General features: G+C 40.3%; 1 protein-coding gene across 4 annotated transcripts in view; it reads left to right on the top strand.

The window, feature by feature from the left end:
• The first annotated feature begins 1,594 nt into the window (after window positions 1-1,594).
• Window positions 1,595-23,372, top strand: part of SYT9 (synaptotagmin 9) — a 245,014-nt gene continuing 223,236 nt past the window's right edge. For 3 of the 4 annotated variants that reach the window (XR_004250244.2, XM_058446330.1, XM_032166705.2), the window contains exon 1: window positions 1,630-2,022. Coding sequence is in view for 3 of the 4 variants with exons in the window: in XM_058446330.1 (XP_058302313.1) it covers window positions 1,878-2,022 (145 nt within the window). In the remaining variant the exon portion in view is untranslated. Of the gene's footprint in view, window positions 2,023-23,372 lie in introns of all 4 variants that reach the window. The other variant, XM_032166704.2, reaches the window with a different exon arrangement.

Here is a 23,372-nt window from a genome sequence, read left to right as displayed (position 1 = left end):
CATCATCTCTTGCCTGGTTTATCAAAGTCATTTTTTAACTGAACTTGTTGCTTTCAGTACCTTTCTGACATAATGGCATTAGTGTAATATTTCTACTTGCTTCAACACACATACCTTCTCACCATTACTCTATGTCCCCCCTGCCCCCCTCCCCCCAGCATCACACTATCTCTGGTGTCACCTTCTCTGTTCATGGCCTTTTTCTCCTTCTCTAGCGGTTCCCCCCTTTAAAGAAACAGCATCTGCTCAATCTCCTCTACAGGCTCCCTTAAAGCTGGTTTCTCCTCCCTCTGTTTGTCTCTTCACAACTCTCTGGAGGCATCTTTACCTTTACAACTTTGCATTTTCTCTGCTATTCCCATATAAGTTCCCTGAAGCCCTAGTACCATTCACAGCAGGATTTCAAAGCTTGCCTGTTGCGTGAGCATTCCATAGGATCCCAAATTATCTTTCTGTGCAATATGAATTGTGATATGTCCGTAGAGACGGCACAACCTCATGGCTAAAAATCATAGTTACCAGTTCTAGAGATCCTACTCTAATTGCTCTAGAGTGGGGGCCTGAACACCAGTATTACAAAAAAGACAAAAGAAAAAGAAGGAAAAAAGAAAAAAAGAAAGAAAGAGAAAATCAAAGCTACCTTCATCATGTATGAATTTGAGCAAGTAACACCTTTGTGAGTCCCCAGCCCCCAGTTTTTCATTGGTAAAATGAGGATAACAATTACACAGACCTCGTTGGGCTATGTACAGAATTAAATGAGATTATGTACCTAAAAGGCTGTGGCACAGTGACACACACACACACACACACACACACACACACACAGAGTACTTCGTGATTATTTCTAGGCTTTATTGCTTGAAAGGCTGAAAAGATGGGTGGGTGAGAGGTGCCCTGAGGTTCCTTCCAACTCTCCAAGATTCTGTGATACTCCACTTTGGGTGCTGAGACACTTTGGCAATGTTTGGATTTCCAAACGGTTGCTCAGAAAACTAACTGGGACCTACGAAGCCCAGGTAAGCCTTGGGGTCTTTCCCAGGAGTCGTTTATTTATTTGATCTTAGTTCTGACCTAGAGCCTCAACCTTCTCCAAATCACCACAGTGGTCGAAAAGGGCCTGTGCTTGGGAAATCCTTCCTTTGTTGGCGAATCTTGGACCCAAACCCTGCATTTGGGAATCTGACACCCACAGGCCCGTGGTTCAAACCCAGGCGGCTCTTTCCAAGTTCGAAGCAGGGACTCGGTTCTGCGCATCTGGCGGGTGTGCCCAGATTCTAACCTTTGCACTAGGCATCCAAGAACGTGCTTTGGACACACTCAGGGTGGTGGGAGTGGGTGTTTGGTTTGCATCAGGGATGAGGGGTGGAGTAGCGAAAACGCCCGGAGCGCGCACTCGCTCACACTCCCCAAGCCAGGGCGCGGCCGCTCTGGGCGCGAGGTCCCAAGCCAAGTCTCGCGCTCGGCCAGGAGCCGGGGAGTACCCCAGGTCCCCAGTCTGGGGCCGCTGCGATCCTACCCTGCGGCGCGCACTCCTGACCTGGCCCCGCCCCCCGGCGGCCGCGAGTAGCAGGCGGAGCGCAAGCAGAGAGGCGCTCTGGGATGTGCGGCACCGCCTCTCCTCGGTGTCGGGGGAGGGACGGAGGGACCGGGCGGGAGAGAGAGAAAGCCTGACCGACCGGCTGGCGAAGAGCTGCATGCAACCGGTGGGAGGCCGGGCTGGCTGGGTCTGGGGCTCGGGCTCGGGCTCGGACCGTTTCCCGGCTGGTCCCTGGCGGTGAGCGCGGACGGCCCGGAGGCGGCGGCTCTGAGGTGGCAGGCGGAGGGCTGTCTCCTGCGCCCGCCTGCCCGGCGCGGTCCGAGGATGCGGGGGGGCGATGCCCGGGGCCAGGGACGCGCTCTGTCACCATGCGCTGCAGCTGCTGGCCGAGCTCTGTGTCCGTGGGGCCCTGGAGCACGACAGCTGCCAGGATTTCATTTACCACCTGCGGGACCGTGCCAGACCCCGGCTCCGCGACCCAGGTGAGTGCCGCCACCGCCGCCTGGAGGGACCTAAGGGCCCTGGGCTGGGACTTGGGGCCGCACCGGGGCCTGAGGCAGAAGAACGACGCGGACTGGGAGAGGGCGGGGGGCGGCCACCGAGCCAGGAGAGTGATCAAGAACCAGCGCACTGTGGCCTGATGCTGTAACCAGGCGGGGACCCGGGCGGTGGCTACTGCACGGAGGCCGACTCCGGGTCGGCTAGGGCAGGGTTGGAGGGACCACGCCCGCCACCTGCGCTCCCTTCGCCAAGGCTCCTGGGGGCGGCTCCCTAGCTCCGAGCTACGCTCTCCACTTCCCGGGCTATCTGCACTCAGAGAGAGGGGAGGCCGCGGCGGCCTCGGAGCCGTGGGAAGGGGGACGAGGCCGTAGGAAACTCTGGGAAGTTGGGAGTTGGAGACGGCCCCGGGCTGGGGCCGAATCCCACCGGGTGCTGCTCATTCTTTCTCCCAAGCGTCTAGTTCCTTTCCTTGGTCTGGGGTGAGAAGGGCGGGACGCGATCCGGCGTTGGGCCGGGGAGACGGTGCTTCTGGTCTTGGGCAGACGGGCCTGAACTCGTTCCCGGCGGGTCGCACGGCGTGGAGGTGACCTGGGCCTGGGCGCTAGGCTCGACCAGCGACTACCGCCGGCCACAATGGGGTCCGTAGACTCGTCGGTCCTGGCTTGTGCACCTGTAGTTATTCCTAGTGAAAGTTGCAAAGCTCTTAACTTTGGAAAGTTCATTTATTTTGGCATTTGACCAATTAAGGTTAGAGGAGGGAGTATTATTGGAGCCATTTGCTTTTCCTGAGGTCCCTGGGTCTCCCAGGTCGTCTCATCCATTACTGGCTACTGGAAAACGCATTCCTTCCGATGTTTGCTTGAGATGTTTCTCACCTGGAGAAATAGTTTTCTCGAATATTCTCCCAAACTAAGTACTTACCAAAACAGCATATTGTGGTTGGATTGTTAAAAATGGGATGAGAAAATGGCCTTTCTTTTGATATTGCTATGTATAAATATTGGAAATGAGCTATTGCCTTGCAAATTATGATGTATGACTTGAAACCAATTTATTATATAAAAATCCATTTATCCAAAAGATAAATTAAAGAATTATTTGATTTATAAAGAGTGTCACACTGAGCCAGACTTAAATAGCATATCCTTGATATATTCAAGATGGGTGTGTGGGGTGAAGTCATCTGCTAAAATTTTAAAGTTTATATCAGATTTTCCCTACTAGAGGCTTTTTTCCTATTGAAAAAGAAAAAATATTGTTTTCCATTGACAGTGGTTATATTAATTAAGTTTATTGAATGATCATTGATATATTACTTCAAAGTGGATAATTAGGTAGAGAAATACTGATCCCAGTGGTTTCCAGGGAGGTTTAATGTCCAGCCTATGTGCACATCATTGCTGGATGTGATGTGCTGAATAAACCACAGTCCCTTATCTCACAAGCTGGAGTCCCAGGAAGATGTCTTAAGTTGGGGAAGTTCGTCCTTAAGCAGCAGAAGCAAGACAGTTATTTTGCATGCTTTGCCCAAAGCAAGTATTAATATTGAAACATCTCACTTCCTTGCCTGTGACCAGGCCACGAGTTCTCCGTGTTATCCCACATAAGCAGTTGTCTTTGGCTTTACAAGAGAAGATGGATGGGGCCTATCTCTGAATCACATCTTTTTGGCCAGTTTTCTGCCTCTGCTCCTTTTAATCCAGGAGCTGGATCCTGTGTTCTCAGGTTCTCTTCAACCCCTACACCAGGCAACCCCTGAGAAAGAGTCACTAAGACTTCTTACAAGAGGAAATCTGATTCCTTGGCGGAGGAATAGCTAGAGATAGGAGTCGACCTTGCTGCTCTGAGTTCCTGAGAGCAGTGCTCTGCTTTCTTAAACTAGGACACAAGGGTTTTGAAGTAGCCCCATGCCCCTCCGGCTCTTTGGTTTGTGTTGGAAAGTAGCCAGCTCATGAGGGCGGCGGTGCGGGGGGTTCGAGTGCAAGGTGAGAGGAAATGAGGCCAAAGATTACATCCAAAGTGCACCCTCTCCTTCAGGACACTTCTCCCTTCATCTCCAAATCTCCCTTCATTTCCCTCCTTCCTTGCCTTGCCGACATTAATTCTTACATCAGATGCATTTGTCTTCATCCCTCTGAAGCAAGAGTGGCTTTAATCTCTGAACCCTAAAAGCTGAGTAGCTAGAAAAACTGCACCACACAACATCGTGTGAATAATGTCCCTGCTATTGATAGTGTGAACCAGAACAACCATGCACAGCAGCCCTGAGACATGGGTTCCTAGAGAGAGTCATCTCTGTAAATGGATGACTTCTTTTTCTGGAAAGGAATCCACCTGAATGCCATGTCCCAGCTTTCTCTGTTATTGTCCATTCACGGCCACCCTGTGATAGCTAGGTTTTCTCAAGCTCAACTAAGGACTTTGGTTATAAAAGGAGAAAATATATATAATTTCCTGTGGACAGCAGAGTGACCCGGCATCTAGGAAATTTACTCATTTTTTCAGAGGTGTGGAAAGACTAGGGCGCAGACCAGCAGGCCTGAGCCATCAGAAAGGTTCTTTTTTGTCCAGGTAGTTATAGTGCCCTGTTGGGGGAGTACCGCACCCAGATTTCCCAGACTTGGTGTTCACAGAGGACTTGATGCAATTATGATTTAAAAAAGTAAGCCTAAGTCACAATTGGAACTGAAGTGCCTCACCTAGTCTGTCATCTGTACCAACTTGTGGAAAGGAAAGTGCTGAGTGTGAGCACTTTTGTCCATAGAAAGCAATTAGAATGCTCTGTTGGTTGCCTTTTGGTGTTTTATATGTTAATGATGTGGGACATAAACTTGCAGGCCTCAGAGAGTAGCCTTTAAGGCAGAGGGAACAGCAAGCGCAAAGGCCCTGAGGTGGTAGCATTATTGATATGATTCTAGAAATGGTGACTTCAGAGGTGGCTGGAGAGGTGTGAAAGAGATGGAGAGTGATAAGACATATGGTCAAGTTAGAGAGGGTGGATCATGCAGAGTCTTGTAAACCATTATAAAGACTTTGGTTTTTACTCTGAATGAGATAGGAAGCCATTAGAAGGTGCTGAGCAGAGAAGTGACAACACTTTGACTGCTATGTTGAAGAGCAAAGGTGAAGTCAGAGAAACCTCTTAGGAAGCTATTTCAGAAATCCAGACAGAGGTGATAGTGACTTCAACAGGGATAGTGGTAATGGAGGTGATGAGAAGTAATTGGATTATGAACACAATTTGCAGGTACAGCCACAAGTATTTATTGAAGGAAGAGATGTGAAAGGTGAGAGAAGGGCAATTAAGGATGCTTCAAAGGCTTTTTGACCTAAAAAATTCCATGTACAAGTAGAAGTCTTCAGGAAGAAGGTAGGGGTGAGGAGGGAAATCATGAGGTTTATTTTTTATTTTATTTTAACTTTTTGTAACACATTAAGTGTGTGATGCCTCTTTAGATAGCTAAGCTGTTTTACAGTTGAACAGTGACCTGAGGTATGAGTATCCTCTTTAACGTCAGTTGCTCTATGCTCGTATTTTTTAACTGGAGACTTAGCTGTCAAAAAGATTAATTGGTTGTAGAACAGCATGTATTGTTAGAAGGTTTTCCTTGTAGGTAATTAAAAGGGCTCTTAAATTTCTACCCATGGATCTTGATTATACGTTTTTTGGTCAAAAAGCATTAGTCTTATCTCTCTTCTCCATCATACACCTTTGGCTATTAGGAAGTAAACTATCCTAACTTCTCTAGATCCACTCTTTCCAAGGAACAGAAAGGAGGATTGGATCATGTAATGTCTAGGTCTTAAACATGGTTTTATCATTTTCTTTTTAAGTGTTTTCTTCTGTAGGGTGCCAACCATGTCTGTGCCAAGCACTTTATGTAGGTCATTTCACTAGTCCTCACAAGTCTTTTAAGCACTTATCTGTGTTCCAGCAGCAGCAGCAGCTTCTGGGAGCTTGTTGGAATTGGAGAATCTCAGTTATGTCCCAGACCCACTGAATATGAATCTGTATATTAATAGGATCCTCAGGTGAGAGTTGTAGACACATTGAAGTTCAAGAACCATGGCTAAAAGTGATTGATATATATGAGTAAACTGAAGTCCAGAGAAGTAAACCAGCCCAGGGCCATGGAGTCCATTTAAAAGAAGAATTGGGTCTAAGTCAAAGTAGCTTCTTAGGTAGTCACATCACATGTACTGAAAACTGAGGAGTTATTGTCAATGAAAATTTTCTAGGTGTTTTTCATAAGAGCCACCCTTAGACCTACTTTCTCTCTTCTGTACTTGTATGATGGATTTAATCCCTAAGTGTAGGTCACATTCTATGTAGTTGTAAAGATTCAGCTTAGTATTTTTGATTATGAATTCTGTTATCCAGGATACTGGTTTTCCATTCACATTCCAACTCCATATTCTGGAGATTTTTCTGCATGTTCTCTGTGTCTGTACCCAAGGTCTAGAAAAGGTTCAGCAGGTCAGAGTGTGAAGCGGAGCCTTAAGACTCATGATTAGTGATTCTTCTCTCCATGTAAATATTACTCTATTCAAGGAAAGCTTTTTCTAGATCATGGTTTTCAACTTTGGCTGCACATTAGGAATACTTAGGGAGCTGGAACAAACAAACAAAGATAAAACAAACAACAACAACAACAAAAACTACCAATGACTGGGCTGCACCCTAGACCAGTTTTAAATCACAATCTCTGGGAAATGGGCCTGGTATCAGTATTTTTAAAGTTCATCTATTGAATCTAAGGTGCAGCCAAGTAGAGAACAACCTTTGAGACCATTGGGCAAAGAATGCATCCACCTAACCCTTCTCAGCTCAGCTCACATTTGTTTCTTGCAAAATTAGGAAAGATAGTCTCAAAAACCAGGAACCTTGACTGTTACTCTGTACAGCTAGTACCCATATCAACTGATTCTTAACTTTCTTTTTACAACATTATCCTAAATTTTTCTTTTGAGGGCTCATTGAACACATCATAAGGCTCTATTATGTCCACCAATCTGAGAGGGGAAAAAACAAACAAATCAAGAAAAATCTTGTCTAAATAGAGTGTCATTAAAAGGTCAGAATATAGAACCTTCACAAATGTCACCCTATGTTAAATTATAATGAAGTCACTTATTAGAAAATGTACATGTAAAATAATAAATATAGTTTCTATGAAAAAAATCTCCAAAATAATCATCAAGATTAAATATTAGCCTTGATTCAAATTTTTCTAAGATAGTCAAAACAGAATCAGTCTTGAAACACTGGATGTTTATGAATAGACCTTAGTGTGATTATGCACAATGGGATTAATTTTTTTAAATTAATGTTAATTGCAATCAGGAAAAAGAGTCTTCTAAGGAATGAGTGGCATATTGGATGCACAATATGTGAAGATCTAATTTGCATTTACTTCGGTGACATTTTAGGGCTCCTTCATAAATATTTTATTTAAACAAGTGTGTTTTCATCTCTGCGGGACTCCTCTACATGAACCAGTGAGTGATTTAGTCATGAGGTAATTATCAAGAGGGGAAAACAAAAGCAAATTGTAGTAAAGGCATCACAGGCAGCCCTATGGCCAGCTGCCTCTTTCAAAATAAACAATCAAAAGCACAAACTTTTTGATGTGGGATAAACTCTCAAGGAAAAATTAAACTGACACCTGAAGGAAATCATCCTAAAATTTTCTATTATGTATAGAGCATAGATGTTGCTTTCATTGAAAAAGCACTGAGGCACTTTTATGTTTGTGCTGCAAGTGCAATTTCCCATATGGTTGACTTAAAAACATTCATAATCTCTTCCTAACAGGTTGACTTGAGGGAACTAACAAGTTCACACTCCAAAGTGTATAGAGAAAGTGGAGGAGCTTAGTGAGAGGCATAAATAGGGGAGCAGTCTCACTTTTAAAAGGACAAGTATGGAGTATGTATTTCTATTTTCTGAATGAAGTTGAATAAAATCACCATTTGTGGAGAAGTATTCAGTTTTCACTGCAATCTTGGAGCAATAAATGTGCATCACGACTTCTTTTTCTTTCAAATGTTTCATTTGGTGGGCTCTAGGAAGGGCTTTAGACCACATCAAACCCTGAGGACTAGGCTTTGCAGATCTCTTTGAAATCTTCATATGTCCTTGCACATGTATTTTATCACACAAAAACTTTAAATCAACATTGATAGAACTGTACCTGAAAGAAAAAAAAATCTTCCAGGACATCAAGATGACAAAGTGGAATAAGCAAGGACTTTGGAGTTAGAATCTGACCGCACTTACTACCTTAGTGACCTTGAGTAAAGTATTTCACTCTTCATTTCATTCATCTATAAAATGGGAGTGGAAGATTGCTGTAACATTGTGCCCAGAGTAAATGCTCAAATAAATGATCAATAAATTCATGTTGTTGGTAGTATCACCTCCCATGTTTCCTTTCAGCGGTGGTCCACAAACATGTATATGTTTTACCATTTGTAATTATTTGTAGGCTAAATTTACTTTCTCCTTTTTTGTAAACTTAGCATTTTATTACCTCCTATTAGCTGTGTGTTCCTGGACAAGTTATTTAACTTCTGTGTCCTCATTTTCTCATCGGTAAAATGTATTACTAGTATCTGGGTTACTAGTTATCCAGATAAAATACAGGCTGCCAGTTCAATTTGAATTTCAGATAAACAACGGGTAATATTGCATGGAACATAATTATACAAAACAATCATCTGTTGTTTATCTGAAATTGAAGTAGAACTGGGCATCCTATATTTTTATTTGTGATGCTGACAACCCTATACTAGTACCTATCTCACAATGCATGGGAAATACCATGGTACCTGGTGTATGCTCATAGTAATTACACATAGTAAATGCTCAATAAATACTAGCCATTATTTCTATTATTATAATTTTCCCATTGTTAACACTTATTATTACGTAATTATTATTATTATTGTGATGACTATGTATATTCCAAGAATGGGTATACCTTTTTTATTTAACCATTCTTTTGAGGCTATTCTAGCTTGTAATTTTTTTTTAGTGTGAATAATGTCTTGTATTTATAGTCCCCTGTTTCCTTTTGGGAAAATTTTTTCATGATAAATTATAAACAGTGAGCCCTAATTGCTTTCTGGTAGATCTATGTTAGTTAGCCCTGCTACATGTCAACAGTAAATCCGCTAGCATTAGGTGTATAATGTGAACAAAAGGTTGCTAATTTAATGTGGTTTAAATAGCTGCCTAGTTGTTTCAATTTGTGTTTTTTTGTTGGTAGGACTGAATATTTTTTGTTTTGAACCTTCTTATATTTACTCTTATGTGAATTTTTTGTGTTCTCTACCATGTTCTCTATCATGTACCAGTTTTTTTTTGAGAATCTTAATGTTTTTTCTACCAATTTCCATTAATTAGAATGTAAATATTCTGTCAAATTAGCTCACAGAAGGAATATTGTATAGTGAATGAACTCAGGTTGTCTGACTATAATCAACCCATTACATTAAAGTGTCTTTTGAAATTTCAGGGGTGCTTCAATAAATAGGGATTCGTTGTAACACTCTTTTCCAATGCAAAATCCTGCATTTATTTATATGAAATATGAAAAAGTTGCTATAATTTGAATCTCTTTTTCTTTATGTTTTCTTTCCCACTCCAACCTACCCCACCCTACCCTTATGTAGCTCTTACTTAACCACATTGAATTGATCAATCTTTTCTAGTTATAATTAAGTTAAATTCCAAAAACATTTATTGAGGGCCCCTTAAGTGCTATGTACAAGGTTGGGCATCTGTCATTCAAAGATACATTAGACATGCTTACTGCCTGTATGGAATTGACATAAAACAATAATGGCAATTAATAAAATCAAGAAGGGAGATATCTACTGGATACAGTACAGAAAAAAGAGGAGAGAAGTAATTAGCTGACTTGAGTGGATCTGCAGAGGCTTCCTACAGAAGTCTATTCTTGGGCAGAAGAGTTTGCCTGGAACTAGTTGGTGGGAAGAGCATTCTAGGAATTTACAAAGGTCCTAACACAGAAGAGGATGGATCTTGGGTAACAGTAAGTTGAGTGTGTGTTGGCAATGTTGAGAGATGGATCTGCTCTAGTAAAAAATGGTCAGATCAGATCACGAAAGCCCCTGTATGCCATTGCCAAAATCCCACTGAGGACTGACTGCAGCGCTCTGATGCAGAAATCTTGAAAGAAGTACAATTTATATGATAAGCCCAAAGCAAAGCACACCAGGAGATTTCAGTTCCATGAATGCAGCTTCTCAAGTCTTCCTGGTTCCTTATGGAAAATATACTCAGGTTACTGGCAAATATGTTCTTTCTGTCCAAGGTAAGGTCCTAACAGATTGGAATCAATGAATGGAAGTTAACCCATTTTAGATCCCCAACATGTCACCCTGAAACCCAACTGTAATTACCTTGAATAGTTGTAAATACTGCCTTTAGCAAGTTTAGTCATCTGGTTCAAACATCTGGATTCCAGATATAATTCCTGACTATGCCAACAGTGACATCTTGCTTCCTTGCCTGGTTATTTAATAGTGAAAAAGCAGTGTGTTCAGCTGCATTGTAACTATCCAGTCTGTGGATGTGCACAGTCTGTTTTCTCTGAAGTTATAGGGCCTAAGAGGGAATACGCATGGCAGGCCTGCCTAGTGCCCACCAAACCATGCTGTAGAGATAGTTCTTTATTCTGTGTACAGGGGCTGCCAATTAACAGGCACAATTTTAAAAAATAGTTGAATTGAATGCCCTTAAGTGGGTCACAGGATGTCCATTTCTAATATCTGCCTCCTCGTCCCCACCGCATACATGTACACTTTGCTTATCACATTTTTGGGACATGCCTGCCTATTGAAGACATCTTAGTTTGTATCAGCTGTAGCACTGCAGAACCATTAAAAGAGTTTACGCTGAAAATTCAGGTGAGTTTTATCCCTTAATCAGGTATTCTGGAGACAGGATAAAAATTGATTGGAGAGGTTATAGTTGGAGATGCCAGTTATTTGCTCATGATATGTTTATTGAGCATCTACTAAGTACCAGGCTGTATCCTAGGTATGTACAAATGTAGATACCTAGACACAGTATTGTACATACAGTAGGGAATCAAACAGAAAATTAAAAGTTTGCCCTCATGAAACTTACATTTTGGGAAAATGATAATATGTATATAAATTATATTGTATGTTAGATAGTAGTAAGTGCTAAGGGAAAAAACAAGGCATGGAAAGACATCAAGACATAAAGACTAAACTGGCATCATTGATAAGTTGACAAATGAGTAAAGGTCAGAAGGAAATGTGGGAGCAAGATACGCACGTAGCAGGGGGAAGAGCATTCCAGGCAGGAGAGCAGCGGGTACAAAGGTCTCAGGGCAGGAGCATGCTTGACATGTTCAGGTATTAGCCAAGGGTTAGTATGACTGTAGTGAGGTTGGCAAAAAGGAGAGTAGTAGTAGATGAGGTCAGAGAGGTGACGGCAGACTGATTATAGGCCTCTATAAGCGATTTTTTTAAAAAAGTGACTTTTACTTGCAGTAAGATAGGAAGCCATTAGCAAGTTTTATCAGAAGAGAGATAACATCTGACTTAGGAAGAGAAAGGATCACTCTGACTAGCACATAGAAAACAGACTATAGGAGGGTAAGGTTGAAGTTAGGGAGAGGAGTTATAAGGCTGTTGTAATCATGTAGGTGAAAGATGGTGGTGGCTTGGACCAGAGTGATAGCAGTGGAGATAGTAGGAGGTGGTCAGATTCTGGGCAGCTGGAAGGTGGAGATGACAACATTTACTAATAGATGGATATTGAGTGTGAAAGACAGAGAGGAGTCAAGACCAAGACTGTGGCCTGAGCAGCTAGGAGAATAGAGTTGTAGGAGAAGTAAGTTTGAGGGGAATGACCAGCAGCTCAGTTCTTGATGTGGGATATTGGAAATGCTTATTAGTGAGCCCAGTGGGGATACAGTACAGACTAGGCGGCTGGATATATGAGCCTGGAGTTTGGGAAAGATGGCTAGGCTGAAGGTATAAACATGGGAGTCATCAGCATGTATGTGATATGGGTCTGGCTGAAATTATCTAGGAAGGCACAGTGAATGGGGGAGTGAAGAGGACCCGCACTAAGTTCTGGAACTGTCCAACAGTAAGAGGCTAGAGAGAACTTGAGGAACCACAAAGGAAGATTAATGAAGAGGGACTAGAAATGAAAGAGAAAATCCAAGAAAGAGTGTTGACCTGGAACCCAGGATGAAGAAGAAGGTGATCAAATAAGAAGGAATAAGCAGCTGTGTCAAGTGCTACTGTTAGGTCAAGCAGAATGAAGACTGAGTACTCACCATTGCAGGTAGTGATGCAGGGGTCATTGGAAGTAATGCTGACAAGCATTTTTGATAGAGAGGTGGGAACAAGAGCCTGATTGGCATGGCTGTAAGAGAGATTGAAGGGAGAGGAATTGGGGCAGTGAAGACAGAATATTCTTTTAAGTTTTTCTGCTGACAAGAGCAAATAAATGGCATAGTAGTTGCTAGTGAGGGAAGTGAGATCAAGGGTTGTATTTATTTATTTATTTGTAAGTTAGGAGACTTAACAGCACCAAGGTGAAGGGAATGACTAGTACAGAACAAAAAAATCATGATATAGGATAAAGAGGGGAGGATTGCTAAAATGATATCCTTGGTTGAGAAGTTGGGTACATTTCCCAAAAGTTCCATGTAGGCATTTAGGCACCACAGGCACATAGATGATATTTAATGCCAAAAAATCTAGATGAGCTTACTGTCTTAGTCCATTTGCACTGCCCTAGCAAAATTACCATAAGCTGGGCAGCTTATGAACAACAGACATTTATTTCTCACAGTTCTGGAGGCTAGAAAGTCCAAGAGCAAGGAGCTGGCAGATGCAGTGTCAGGTGAGGGCCTGTTCCTCGTAGACAGCACCTTCTCTCTGTGTCCTCACATGGTGAAGGGGTTTCTTTCATAAGGGCATTAATCCCATTCATGGGGGCTCTGCTCTCATAGTCTAGTCACCTCCCCAAAGGCCCCAGCTCTTGGCATTATCATACTAGGGATTAGGTTTCAACATACGAATTTGGGGAGGACACAAACATTCAGACCTTCACACTTACCAAGGGGTGAATAAAAATAGAAAAGAAGTCAAACAACTGGTTAGAAGTCAGAGAACTGTGCAGGAACCAGTAAGGAGACTGAGAAGGACCAGAAAGTAACATGGAGAAAAATCAAGAACATGGTGGCTTGGAAATTAAGAAAGTATTCCAACAACAATAGACTGGATTAAGAAAATGTGGCACATATACACCATGGAATACTATGCAGCCATAAAAAATGATGAGTTCGTGTCCTTTGTAGGGACATGGATGAAACTGGAAAACATCATTCTCAGTAAACTATCGCAAGGACAAAAAACCAAACACCGCATGTTCTCACTCATAGGTGGGAATTGAACAATGAGAACTCATGGACACAGGAAGGGGAACATTACACTCCGGGGACTGTTGTGGGGTGGGGGGAGGGGGGAGGGACAGCATTAGGAGATATACCTAATGCTAAATGACGAGCTAATGGGTGCAGGAAATCAACATGGCACATGGATACATATGTAACAAACCTGCACATTGTGCACATGTACCCTAAAACCTAAAGTATAATAAAAAAAAAAAAAGAAAGTATTCCTAGGTGGAAGGAAGGATCCTCTGAGTTAAATGCAGCTGATAGATCAAGTAAGATGACAACCAAGAGCTGACCATTGCATTTAATAACATGGAGGCTAATTGGTGACCTTGAACCGAATGATTTTGGGAGTGGTGCCTGAGTGGAATTGGTGAAAGTCTAATTAGAGTCTTTTTAAAAGAGAATGAGAGGAGAGAAATTGAGAGGAAAGAGTATAAGCCATTTTTTGGAATTATTTTGTGAAGGGAAAGGAGAGGAGAAACTGACTCAAAGGATGGCTTTTAAAGGAAAGACAAAATAACTATATGTTTGTATGCTGGAGAGAGGGAAAAATGATGTAGAGTATTGAACTGCTGGAGTGATGTGCTGAGTAGGCTGAGTAGGCGGGTTTTTCAACAACAGTTTGTTTATTGTCATGAAGTCAGGGCAGAATATATGGGCACAGGTGGGCAGATGTGGTTTGGGAATCTTGCAGAAGTTTGCCTTCTGATTGCTCTTCTATTCTTGGTGAAATAGGAAGCAACAAGGTTATAAGCTGAGATGGTTACGAAATTATCTAGGAAGGCACAGTGAATGGGAGAGTGTATATAAGGTTATAAGGGGTTATAAGGTGATGGTTAGGAAGTAATGGCAATTTGAAAATAAGAGAGCTAGAAATGTCTAGGAGAGTGGAAGAGCAAATAGATTAGGGAAGGAAGTGTGATTGCCAGGCAATACTAAGCGCCTGCTTGAAGTTGGCAATCATGAATTTAAAGTGATTTCCATCAGCATAGGTTTGTGTTTTTCTTCCATGTTCAACTCTTTTTGTGCAGGCATGGAAGAGAGGGAAATTGGTGTTTAAGCCGGGGTTGTGTGTATGAGAATGAGGAAAGAGTGGCAAAAGAGTTGAGGGTATGTAGAATAGATTGGAATGATTGATTCTGAAATTTCATCCGAGTAAGGAGAGAAAAGCAGATATGTAAAAGGATTAGGGATAGTGAAGACATGGTAGGATTAACGGATTGTAGGTCCTGGAGGGGTGGAATGCTTGTTGAGAATGCAGTGAGGAGAAGGGAGACAGAGAGTGAGATGTTTGAAATCAAGATTCTGGAGGAGCTACAACTGTTGACATGACCAGGTCCAGGACATGATCATGAGAGGCATGATGGGGAGAGGGGGACAAATGATTGAAGACAGGAGCTCAAAGAACTACAGGCCCAGGGTTTTGGAAGTGTTATCGACATGGATATTGGCTTTGCTGAGAATTACGACAAAAGTAGTTTTGGAAAGAGTGACAGTAAGCCAGCAATTGGGCTCCCCCAGGAATGTGGGGGAAGCAACCCGAGGAATTATAGATGTCTGCAACAAGCATGGGTGGTTGTGGTGTAGTGGTGTGGTCAGACAGTATGAGATTTAAAGCTGGGTATTTTTTAAAGAAAACAGCAGCAGGCAGTAAACTGTTAATTTTTACTTAAGCAGAAGTGTTGAAGGAATATTTTAAGACAGAAGAGATGCCTTAAGAGATATTTAAGAGATAAAATAGTTGGTACAATCATATGAAATAGAGAGATCCTGATTCCCAATTTTTTTGCGTATGTGCCTGGAAAGATGTGCTTATAATTTACTAGGTTTACCACAGGAAGTCAAGCACATTTTGTGGGAAAATAATGAGATTGATTTTAAACACATGAAGTTTGGGATGTGTATGACATCTCATGCAGATGTCCAGGGCAGTTGACTGGCGGAAAACCGGGAAGAAGTTACTGGAAATAAGGAAGGTGAAAAACGATTGAATATCAAGGCCCCTTGCAACTCAAAGATTTTTGTAAAGTAGTTCCCAGTTCCAGGTATGCATCAAAATCAGTTAAGGAACTTTTGAAGACACAACTGCCCTGTCCCAAGATTGACTAAATCAGCCTTCAGGGGTGACACCTAAAATACCTCTACACATCTAGGGTTGCAAATGACATGCACTTACGGCCTTCGTGGTTTACAATTACTTTTTACAGCCCCTTGGTCAAAATAAGTGCTCAAACTGTCCATGTAAAACTTTTATAAAATATTAGGCAAGGAAACCCAAACTCAAAAATGTGTTTACTATCTATCATGGATTCTTTTTTTTTTAACCACAGTGAATTATCTCAAATTATTCGTAAGTACAGCTACTATTGGCACAATTACTAATAAATTCTGTAGAAAATTTAGCTGTAGGATGTAACTGTAGTGTCCTAGCCCTGAGTAAAATCATGGTCTTCTTTATCGCTAGGTAAGTAATATGATTATCATTTGTTCTTATTTTAGGATAACCATACGGTACATAAACCCTGTGAAATCTAACTAGGCCATGAGGTTAGAGAATAACATGGTTGCTTGATTCCTGTAGGCTATAAATCATCCTAGCCAATATGCTTATTTCTTGTCAGAAAAACCTGTGAAACAGAGAAAGAAGCTGGACAAGAATGAGGAGGCCACATTAGAATCACTTTTAACTTGGGATTCAGAGGATCCCAACTTAAACATATTTCCATTCTTATTTTTTCAGATAATATGGATGTCAATTGCTGGCATAGCTGAGCTAGCTCTGAAGGCTTCCCAAATTATTTCAGAGGGAATGAGAAAACAGTGCTGCTTGCTCTTCTTTAATCTGTTCCACCGTGACTGCTACTTTAGATTTAATATAACTGTAATATCCCAAATTTATAGGTCATCCTTCTTCTGGGGCTTTTAAAGTACTTTGTGTGTATTAGTTTAATTTTGAGGGAACTCAGATTCATCATCTTATGGAATCTATTTCAGAGGGAATCTACAAAGAGAACTAGAAAATCCCCCAAAGTGTTTCTTATTTTTCTTCCAGATGCCTTTGGTAGGAACATTCATTGACTCTAACTCCACACCGCTTTAGAGGCCATTTATGTATGGATTACTGTAGGCTTCTCTGGGGGAAAATCTAATCCCCACAGGTTCAGTTAGAGAGGATCCACTCTGCACACTGATAAAGATTAAAACTGCAGCTCTTTTCGATTACATTGTCTTCTTTTTTTATCTTTTAATTTTTGTATTATCTTGTACTTCAGTAATTCAATCACATCTGCCTTCCCAGTGCCTCAGTATGTGGGAACTGGGAAGTTAAATTGGGCAGATTAACAGAACAGGAGCTCTACTTCATATGCCTCTATAGTAAAATGTGATGTCTTAGGGTTTGCAGTGGTGTCCCATAGTGCTATAGACAATCATCAGATTTGACCCAGGGAACCTCCTGGGGAAAAGGGAGTAGTAAATAGTGGCCTTAATGATGCAATTAGAACATGGGGGATTGTCAGAAGAGGATCAGAGTTAGCTTTGTAGTACTTGATTCCTTAAATGTTTAGGAAATAGTTTCATTAAATATAGTAAAATATTTTTCTACTGATTTATATTGTTTTTAATCTTCTCTTTTTCCAAAACCTCATGCTAATTAAATTAACATTCCTATAAAAAACATGCTGAATACAATATACGTCATTAAGTGAGACTTATTTTAGGTTCCTAAATAGCACAATAAACTATAAAGACTTAGAAGTAATAAACTTTTACTTTTCATTAACGAAGCAATATGTAAATATATAAAACCAAGTTTGCTATCACTTTACAAATTAGAAAAATTAGAATTATGTTGGAGACTACAATACTTCACTAATAATAGAATACATCAAATAGACAAAATAAATACATAGAGGATAGAAGTTATATAGTTAAAATCATAAAGAAAAATCATGTTCACAAAACATTTTAAAAAATTAATAAGCACATGATTAATTTTTTAGACAAGACAATAAAAAGGAAAAGTTAATTCCAACAGGTAAAAATTGCATGGGTCACATTTACTGACCATAAAATAATCAATGAGTGATTAAGAAGTAACAACAATACCAAAACTCTAAACACTTAAAAATTGAACTCTTTCAGAGATCTCTTGAGTTTAAAAAAATCAGAAATGGACACTGAAATTATAGACATTGAGAATACAATGGAGTATAACCAAAGCTATATTCAGATGGCAATTTCTAATTCTAAGTTGTTAATAGCAAATAAATACAGCAATAGAAAAAAAATGCATTGAATTTAAGAGCCTAAAAATAGAAAAGTAAAGCAAATCAAAAGAAGAAAAAAAATAAGAGCAAAGCATCAATAAAACCAAAAGAAGAAATTACTGAATTAGAAAGTGAAAAATCCCAAAGAAGCAGTGTTAGTAAATAAAACCCAGGTGTGTCTTTCTGAAATAAATAATAAATAAATATTGTGCTATTCTGATCAAGGAAAAAATGAGAAAACACAAATATAAAGCAAAAAGAATAAGAAAGAGGATTTAATAACAGATATAGAAGACAATAGAAAGCACAAGAAAATGTCATACATGCCAATGATGTAGAAATACAAATTGAGTGGAAGGCATAAACATCTCAGAGTGAGTATAAAAATATTTAGAAGAAATTGAAAGGTAGTCAAAGAACTTTCTGTGTAAAAAGGTATAGGCCTAAATATCTTTATAGGTCAAGTTTAACAAAATATTAAGGACTACATCAGCCCTCCTGTTTGTCGGAACCACAAATAGTCATTACAAATTTGTTTTAAGTTGTCATTGCAACAAACGTTTGCAGTGAGCAAAGAATTAAAGGTCATCAGCACTTCCATTAACAATTACTGTTAATACTTTTAGCAGAAGTGGAATTGCTAGGCTTATGCACATTAAATATTTTGATATAAAATTATCAAATTGTCCTCTAGAAAGGTTTAACAATTCATATACTGTAAAAACTATACTGTGGCATAGAAAAAATATGGAAGGCATCCTAATTTACTTTGTGAGGCTAGTATCACACTAATATCAAATCTGACAAAGATAATAGTAAAAAAATCTTGATACCAATCTCAGTTAAGCACATAAATATATTATAAATAATAGTAAAACAAATACAGCTTTGTATTAAAAATAATGATGTACGGTAACCTGGTGAGGGTTTAAGACTACAGGAATGGTAAAGCACTAGGAAGCCTAGTATTGCACTAATAGGTTTTTTTGTTGTTGTTTTATATATATAATTATTTTAACTTTTGACGATGTATGCAAAATAAGTCACAAACTTTACACATTTTCCTCTATCTCCAGTCATTCCCTTATTTTAAAAATATAACCTTATTGAGACATGTTTTACATATTGTAGAATTCACCCTGAAAGTGTACAATGGAATTATTTTTTAGTAAATGTATGAAGTTGTGCAAGCATCACTATAAATCAGTTTTAGAACCTTTTCAACATTCCAGGAAGATTCCTCATATCCGTTCTCTGTTAATCCCTGCCTCAGGAGACTACTAATCTACTTTCTGTCTCTATTAATGTGACTGTTCTAGACATTTCATATAAATGGAATCATACAATATGCGATGTCTTCTATGACTGGGTTCCTTCGCTCAGCATAATGTTTTTGAGGCCTGGCTATATCATAGCACGTGTCATTAGTTCTTTTCTTTTTATTACTGATTAGTAGTCCATTAGATGGATGTATTTCATTTTATTTATTCATTTACCAGCTGATGGACATTTGGCTTGTTTCCAATTTTGTGCTATTGTGACATGGCAATATAGTATCTGGTAAAGATGGCATTTCAAATCAGTTCAGGGGGGTGGGAAATGGGCTATTCAGCAAATGGGGTTGAGATAATTGAGTAACTATTTGGGAAAAACATTATATGCCTGCTTCCGAAATTTTTCATGTGGTTTAAATTTTACAAATATAACTGCTAAAATTCCAAAGGAAATTATGTGATAATCATTTTATAATCAGAATACTGTATAGATGACAGCAGAACAATAACAGCAGGTTAGACACAGAGGTAAATTTTTAAAATTCTTTCATGTAAAGAGACCTAGGAGTAGTCTGCCCAGGTCTGAGAGGCTCTAGGTAGTCTTAAGATTCAGGTTCCCTCTGTCTTTCTATATTTGCCTTCTTTAGTGCATGACTTCAAATTCAAAGTCACATCATGGGCTTATGTGGCTGCTGGAATGCCAACACTTACATTTGCATCCCTGAGAAAGACAAAAACCTCACTTTTGACCTGAGTCTACTCTTTTAGAGTAACCTTTCTCGAAGTCCCACTCTATACTTGTGCTTTCATCTCTTTGATCAAAATTTAGTCATATTGCCATCCCTAGCTACAAGAACTTTGAGAAATGTAGTCTTTTAGCTTGATATATTGTCACTTCAAATGCGATTTAAGTTCTGTTATTTTGGAAAAGGGGAAAACAGATATGGGGTGGCAACTACCCGTGTCTGTGATCTTTGTAGTAGGTGAAGCCTTCCTTAGCATGACCCTAAAGCCAAAAACCATAAAAGACAAGGTTGACAGATTTTGAAAAGCACAACAGCAGAAACGTTTTTATTTTGCAAAGTTCATTATCAGCAAGACAAACCACGAAGTGGGACAAAATAATAACAATGAATGATAGAGAATTAACATTCTTAAAGTGTACTGCTGAAATACATTAATTAGTAAGACATTTGACTGTCTGTGCCTTTTGGAGAGAGTGTATCAATTCTTTGGTAACTCCTTAAATGTACAATAATACCATATTGACAATGTTTATTCTTATATATATATATATATTTTAAAACCATGTTGACCTTTTAGCAAGAGGGTACATTTTTTTGTATGGGGCACTATTATTTTAATTCTCTCCCCTCAAGGGCACATTTTAGGCTCATCTGTTAAATGCAGCTCATAAATGCTGTTACAGGCTGTTTGATTTAGGACAGATTCAGCTAGATTACCTGAATGCTCAATTAACTGCCGCAGTGAGAATTGTTTGCTTTCAGATTGATAAGAAGATCAAATCAGTAGCCATTCTCAGTTCAGTGCTTCATCAGGAAGTGAATTAAAGCAAAACCATTAGTGGTCATTTTTCTAAGTGCTAATCAGTGAATTTCAAATTCTAGAAAAAAAAATTGTATGTTTTTAGTGGTTATTATAGATGAGTGTTTTGAACTGAGTTCAGGACTTCGGGACATTGAAAGGGGGTATGGTTTCTAGCCATATGACTTAGACAACAATAATTCTTCACAGCTTTCTGTTAATATCTTCTGATTTAACAAGCAAGTTGGAGCCAAGTGGCTTTGGCTATTTGGTATCCTTGGTAACCACTGTTAGATGATGAATTGAATCAGTTAAAATTAATTTCTCGTGAAAAGCTGCTTCCATGAGAGGATACTGACTTTGATGTTTAGATGCACAAGATATATATATACACACACACACACACACACACACACACACATATATACACACACACACATAATGTGGAGAGAGTGTCATCAGATGTGGAGAGTTTTTGCAGGTAACTGCAAAGCCTAATAAATTTAAAAGTGAGAAAGACGAAGGAAGACTGCAAAGGGCTCTGCCTCTAAGAACTGTGCTTCTACTTGGAGAGGGAAGACTTACATAAATAAAGGAATCTGAAGCATAATAGTCACTATTATTTGGCTGGAGAAGTAGCCTTTCTTTTCTTGCATCTGCGAATGCTAACTGTCATGACAAAGCTATTTTATTGTTATAGAAGTTTGAGAAAAGAAAGAGAACACTTTTTTCAATATAAAATAATACAATATACATTTTGGCTCCAAGCCTACTTTTGATGTCAGTTTAGGTAGCATTTTTCTTTCATCCTGATAGGTGCCTAACCTGAGGACCATATCTGCTACAAACTGCACTCCCAGAAGTTAACATTTTTAGGGTTATTGCTAGAACATGCACAACCCAGTGCTGGACTGTATACAATGGATTGCTATTTGGTTCAAAAGCAACACTCCTATATCCTGTTGGGTCTGTAGCAAGAGCAACACATTGTACCCAGATGTGTCCCAGGTCCCTGGCCCAGGCCTGCCAGTCATGCATTTCCCTGGAGGGGCAAGGGAGGAATGGATGCCCCTGATTTCAGTCCTACATAGAATTTTAACTACTGCTGACCTCAGAATATTCTGCTTTTTTTTTTTTTTTTTCTTTGAGAAGGAGTCTCGCTCTGTCACCCAGGCTGGAGTGCAGTGGCACTATCTCTGCTCACTGCAAGCTCTGCCTCCTGGGTTCATGCCATTCTCCTGCCTTAGCCTCCCAAGTAGCTGGGACTACGGGCACGTGCCACGATACCCAACTAATTTTTTGTATTTTTAGTAGAGATGGGGTTTCACCGTGTTAGCCAGGATGGTCTCAATCTCCTGACCTCATGATCTGCCTGCCTTGGCCTCCCAAAGTGCTGGGATTACAGGCGTGAGCTACCGCGCCCGGCCTCTGCTTGCTCTTGGATGAGCTATAAGGTATAGATATTTAGAGAAAAAATGCAGAAGCTGAGCTATAAGAAGGTAAGTCAGAGCTTCATGTATAAATTGGACTCTTAGAGTCTCTTACCATTGAATCTGCTTTTGTTCTACATTTAAATACTTCCTAAATAAACAAGAGCAGCACATATCCTGGGCAGTCCATGTAAACTGAATTCAAAGACTGCCTCACCACTTAATAGCTGTATAATCTGGGGAGAATTACCTAACTTCTTGGTGTCTCAATTTTCTTATCTGCAAAATGAGGAAAATAATACTTATAGGGGAACTGAGGGTGTGAGTAAGATCATGACTTTGGGACACAGCATGCCATTTAGAGATCAATTAATCCTCAAAGAACCTTTTTTTTTTTTTTTTTTTTTTTTTTTTGAGATGGATCTCACTCTGTCCCCAGGCTGGATACTGCAAGCTCCGCCTCCCGGGTTCACTCTATTCTCCTGCCTCAGCCTCTCCGAGTAGCTGGGACCACAGGCGCCCGCCACCACGCCCGGCTAACTTTTTTTGTATTTTTAGTGGAGATGGGGTTTCACTGTGGTCTCGATCTCCTGACCTCGTAATCCGCCTGCCTCGGCCTCCCAAAGTGCTGGGATTACAAGCGTGAGCCACCGCGCCCAGCCAATAGAAGCCTTTTTATTTTTTATTTTTTTTTATTTTTTTTTAATTATAATTTAGGTTTTAGGGTACATGTGCACAACGTGCAGGTTTGTTACATATGTATCCATGTGCCATGTTGATTTCCTGTACCCATTAACTTGTCATTTAGCATTAGGTATATCTCCTAATGCTGTCCCTCCCCCCCCCCCCACCCCACAACAGTCCCCGGAGTGTGATGTTCCCCTTCCTGTGTCCATGAGTTCTCATTGTTCAATTCCCACCTATGAGTGAGAACATGCGGTGTTTGGTTTTTTGTCCTTGTGATAGTTTACTGAGAATGATGTTTTCCAGTTTCATCCATGTCCCTACAAAGGACACGAACTCATCATTTTTATGGCTGCATAGTATTCCATGGTGTATATGTGCCACATTTTCTTAATCCAGTCTATCGTTGTTGGACATTTGGGTTGGTTCCAACTCTTTGCTATTGTGAATAGTGCTGCGATAAACATACGTGTGCATGTGTCTTTATAGCAGCATGATTTATAGTCCTTTGGGTATATACCCAGTAATGGGATGGCCGGGTCAAATGGTATTTCTAGTTCTAGATCCCTGAGGAATCGCCACACTGACTTCCACAATGGTTGAACTAGTTTACAGTCCCACCAACAGTGTAAAAGTGTCCCTATTTCTCC

The sequence above is a fragment of the Hylobates moloch genome, unplaced genomic scaffold (assembly GCF_009828535.3).
Source record: "Hylobates moloch isolate HMO894 unplaced genomic scaffold, HMol_V3 SCAFFOLD_11, whole genome shotgun sequence".
Taxonomy (NCBI): domain Eukaryota; kingdom Metazoa; phylum Chordata; class Mammalia; order Primates; family Hylobatidae; genus Hylobates; species Hylobates moloch.
This window is presented reverse-complemented; position numbering and strand designations above follow the sequence as displayed.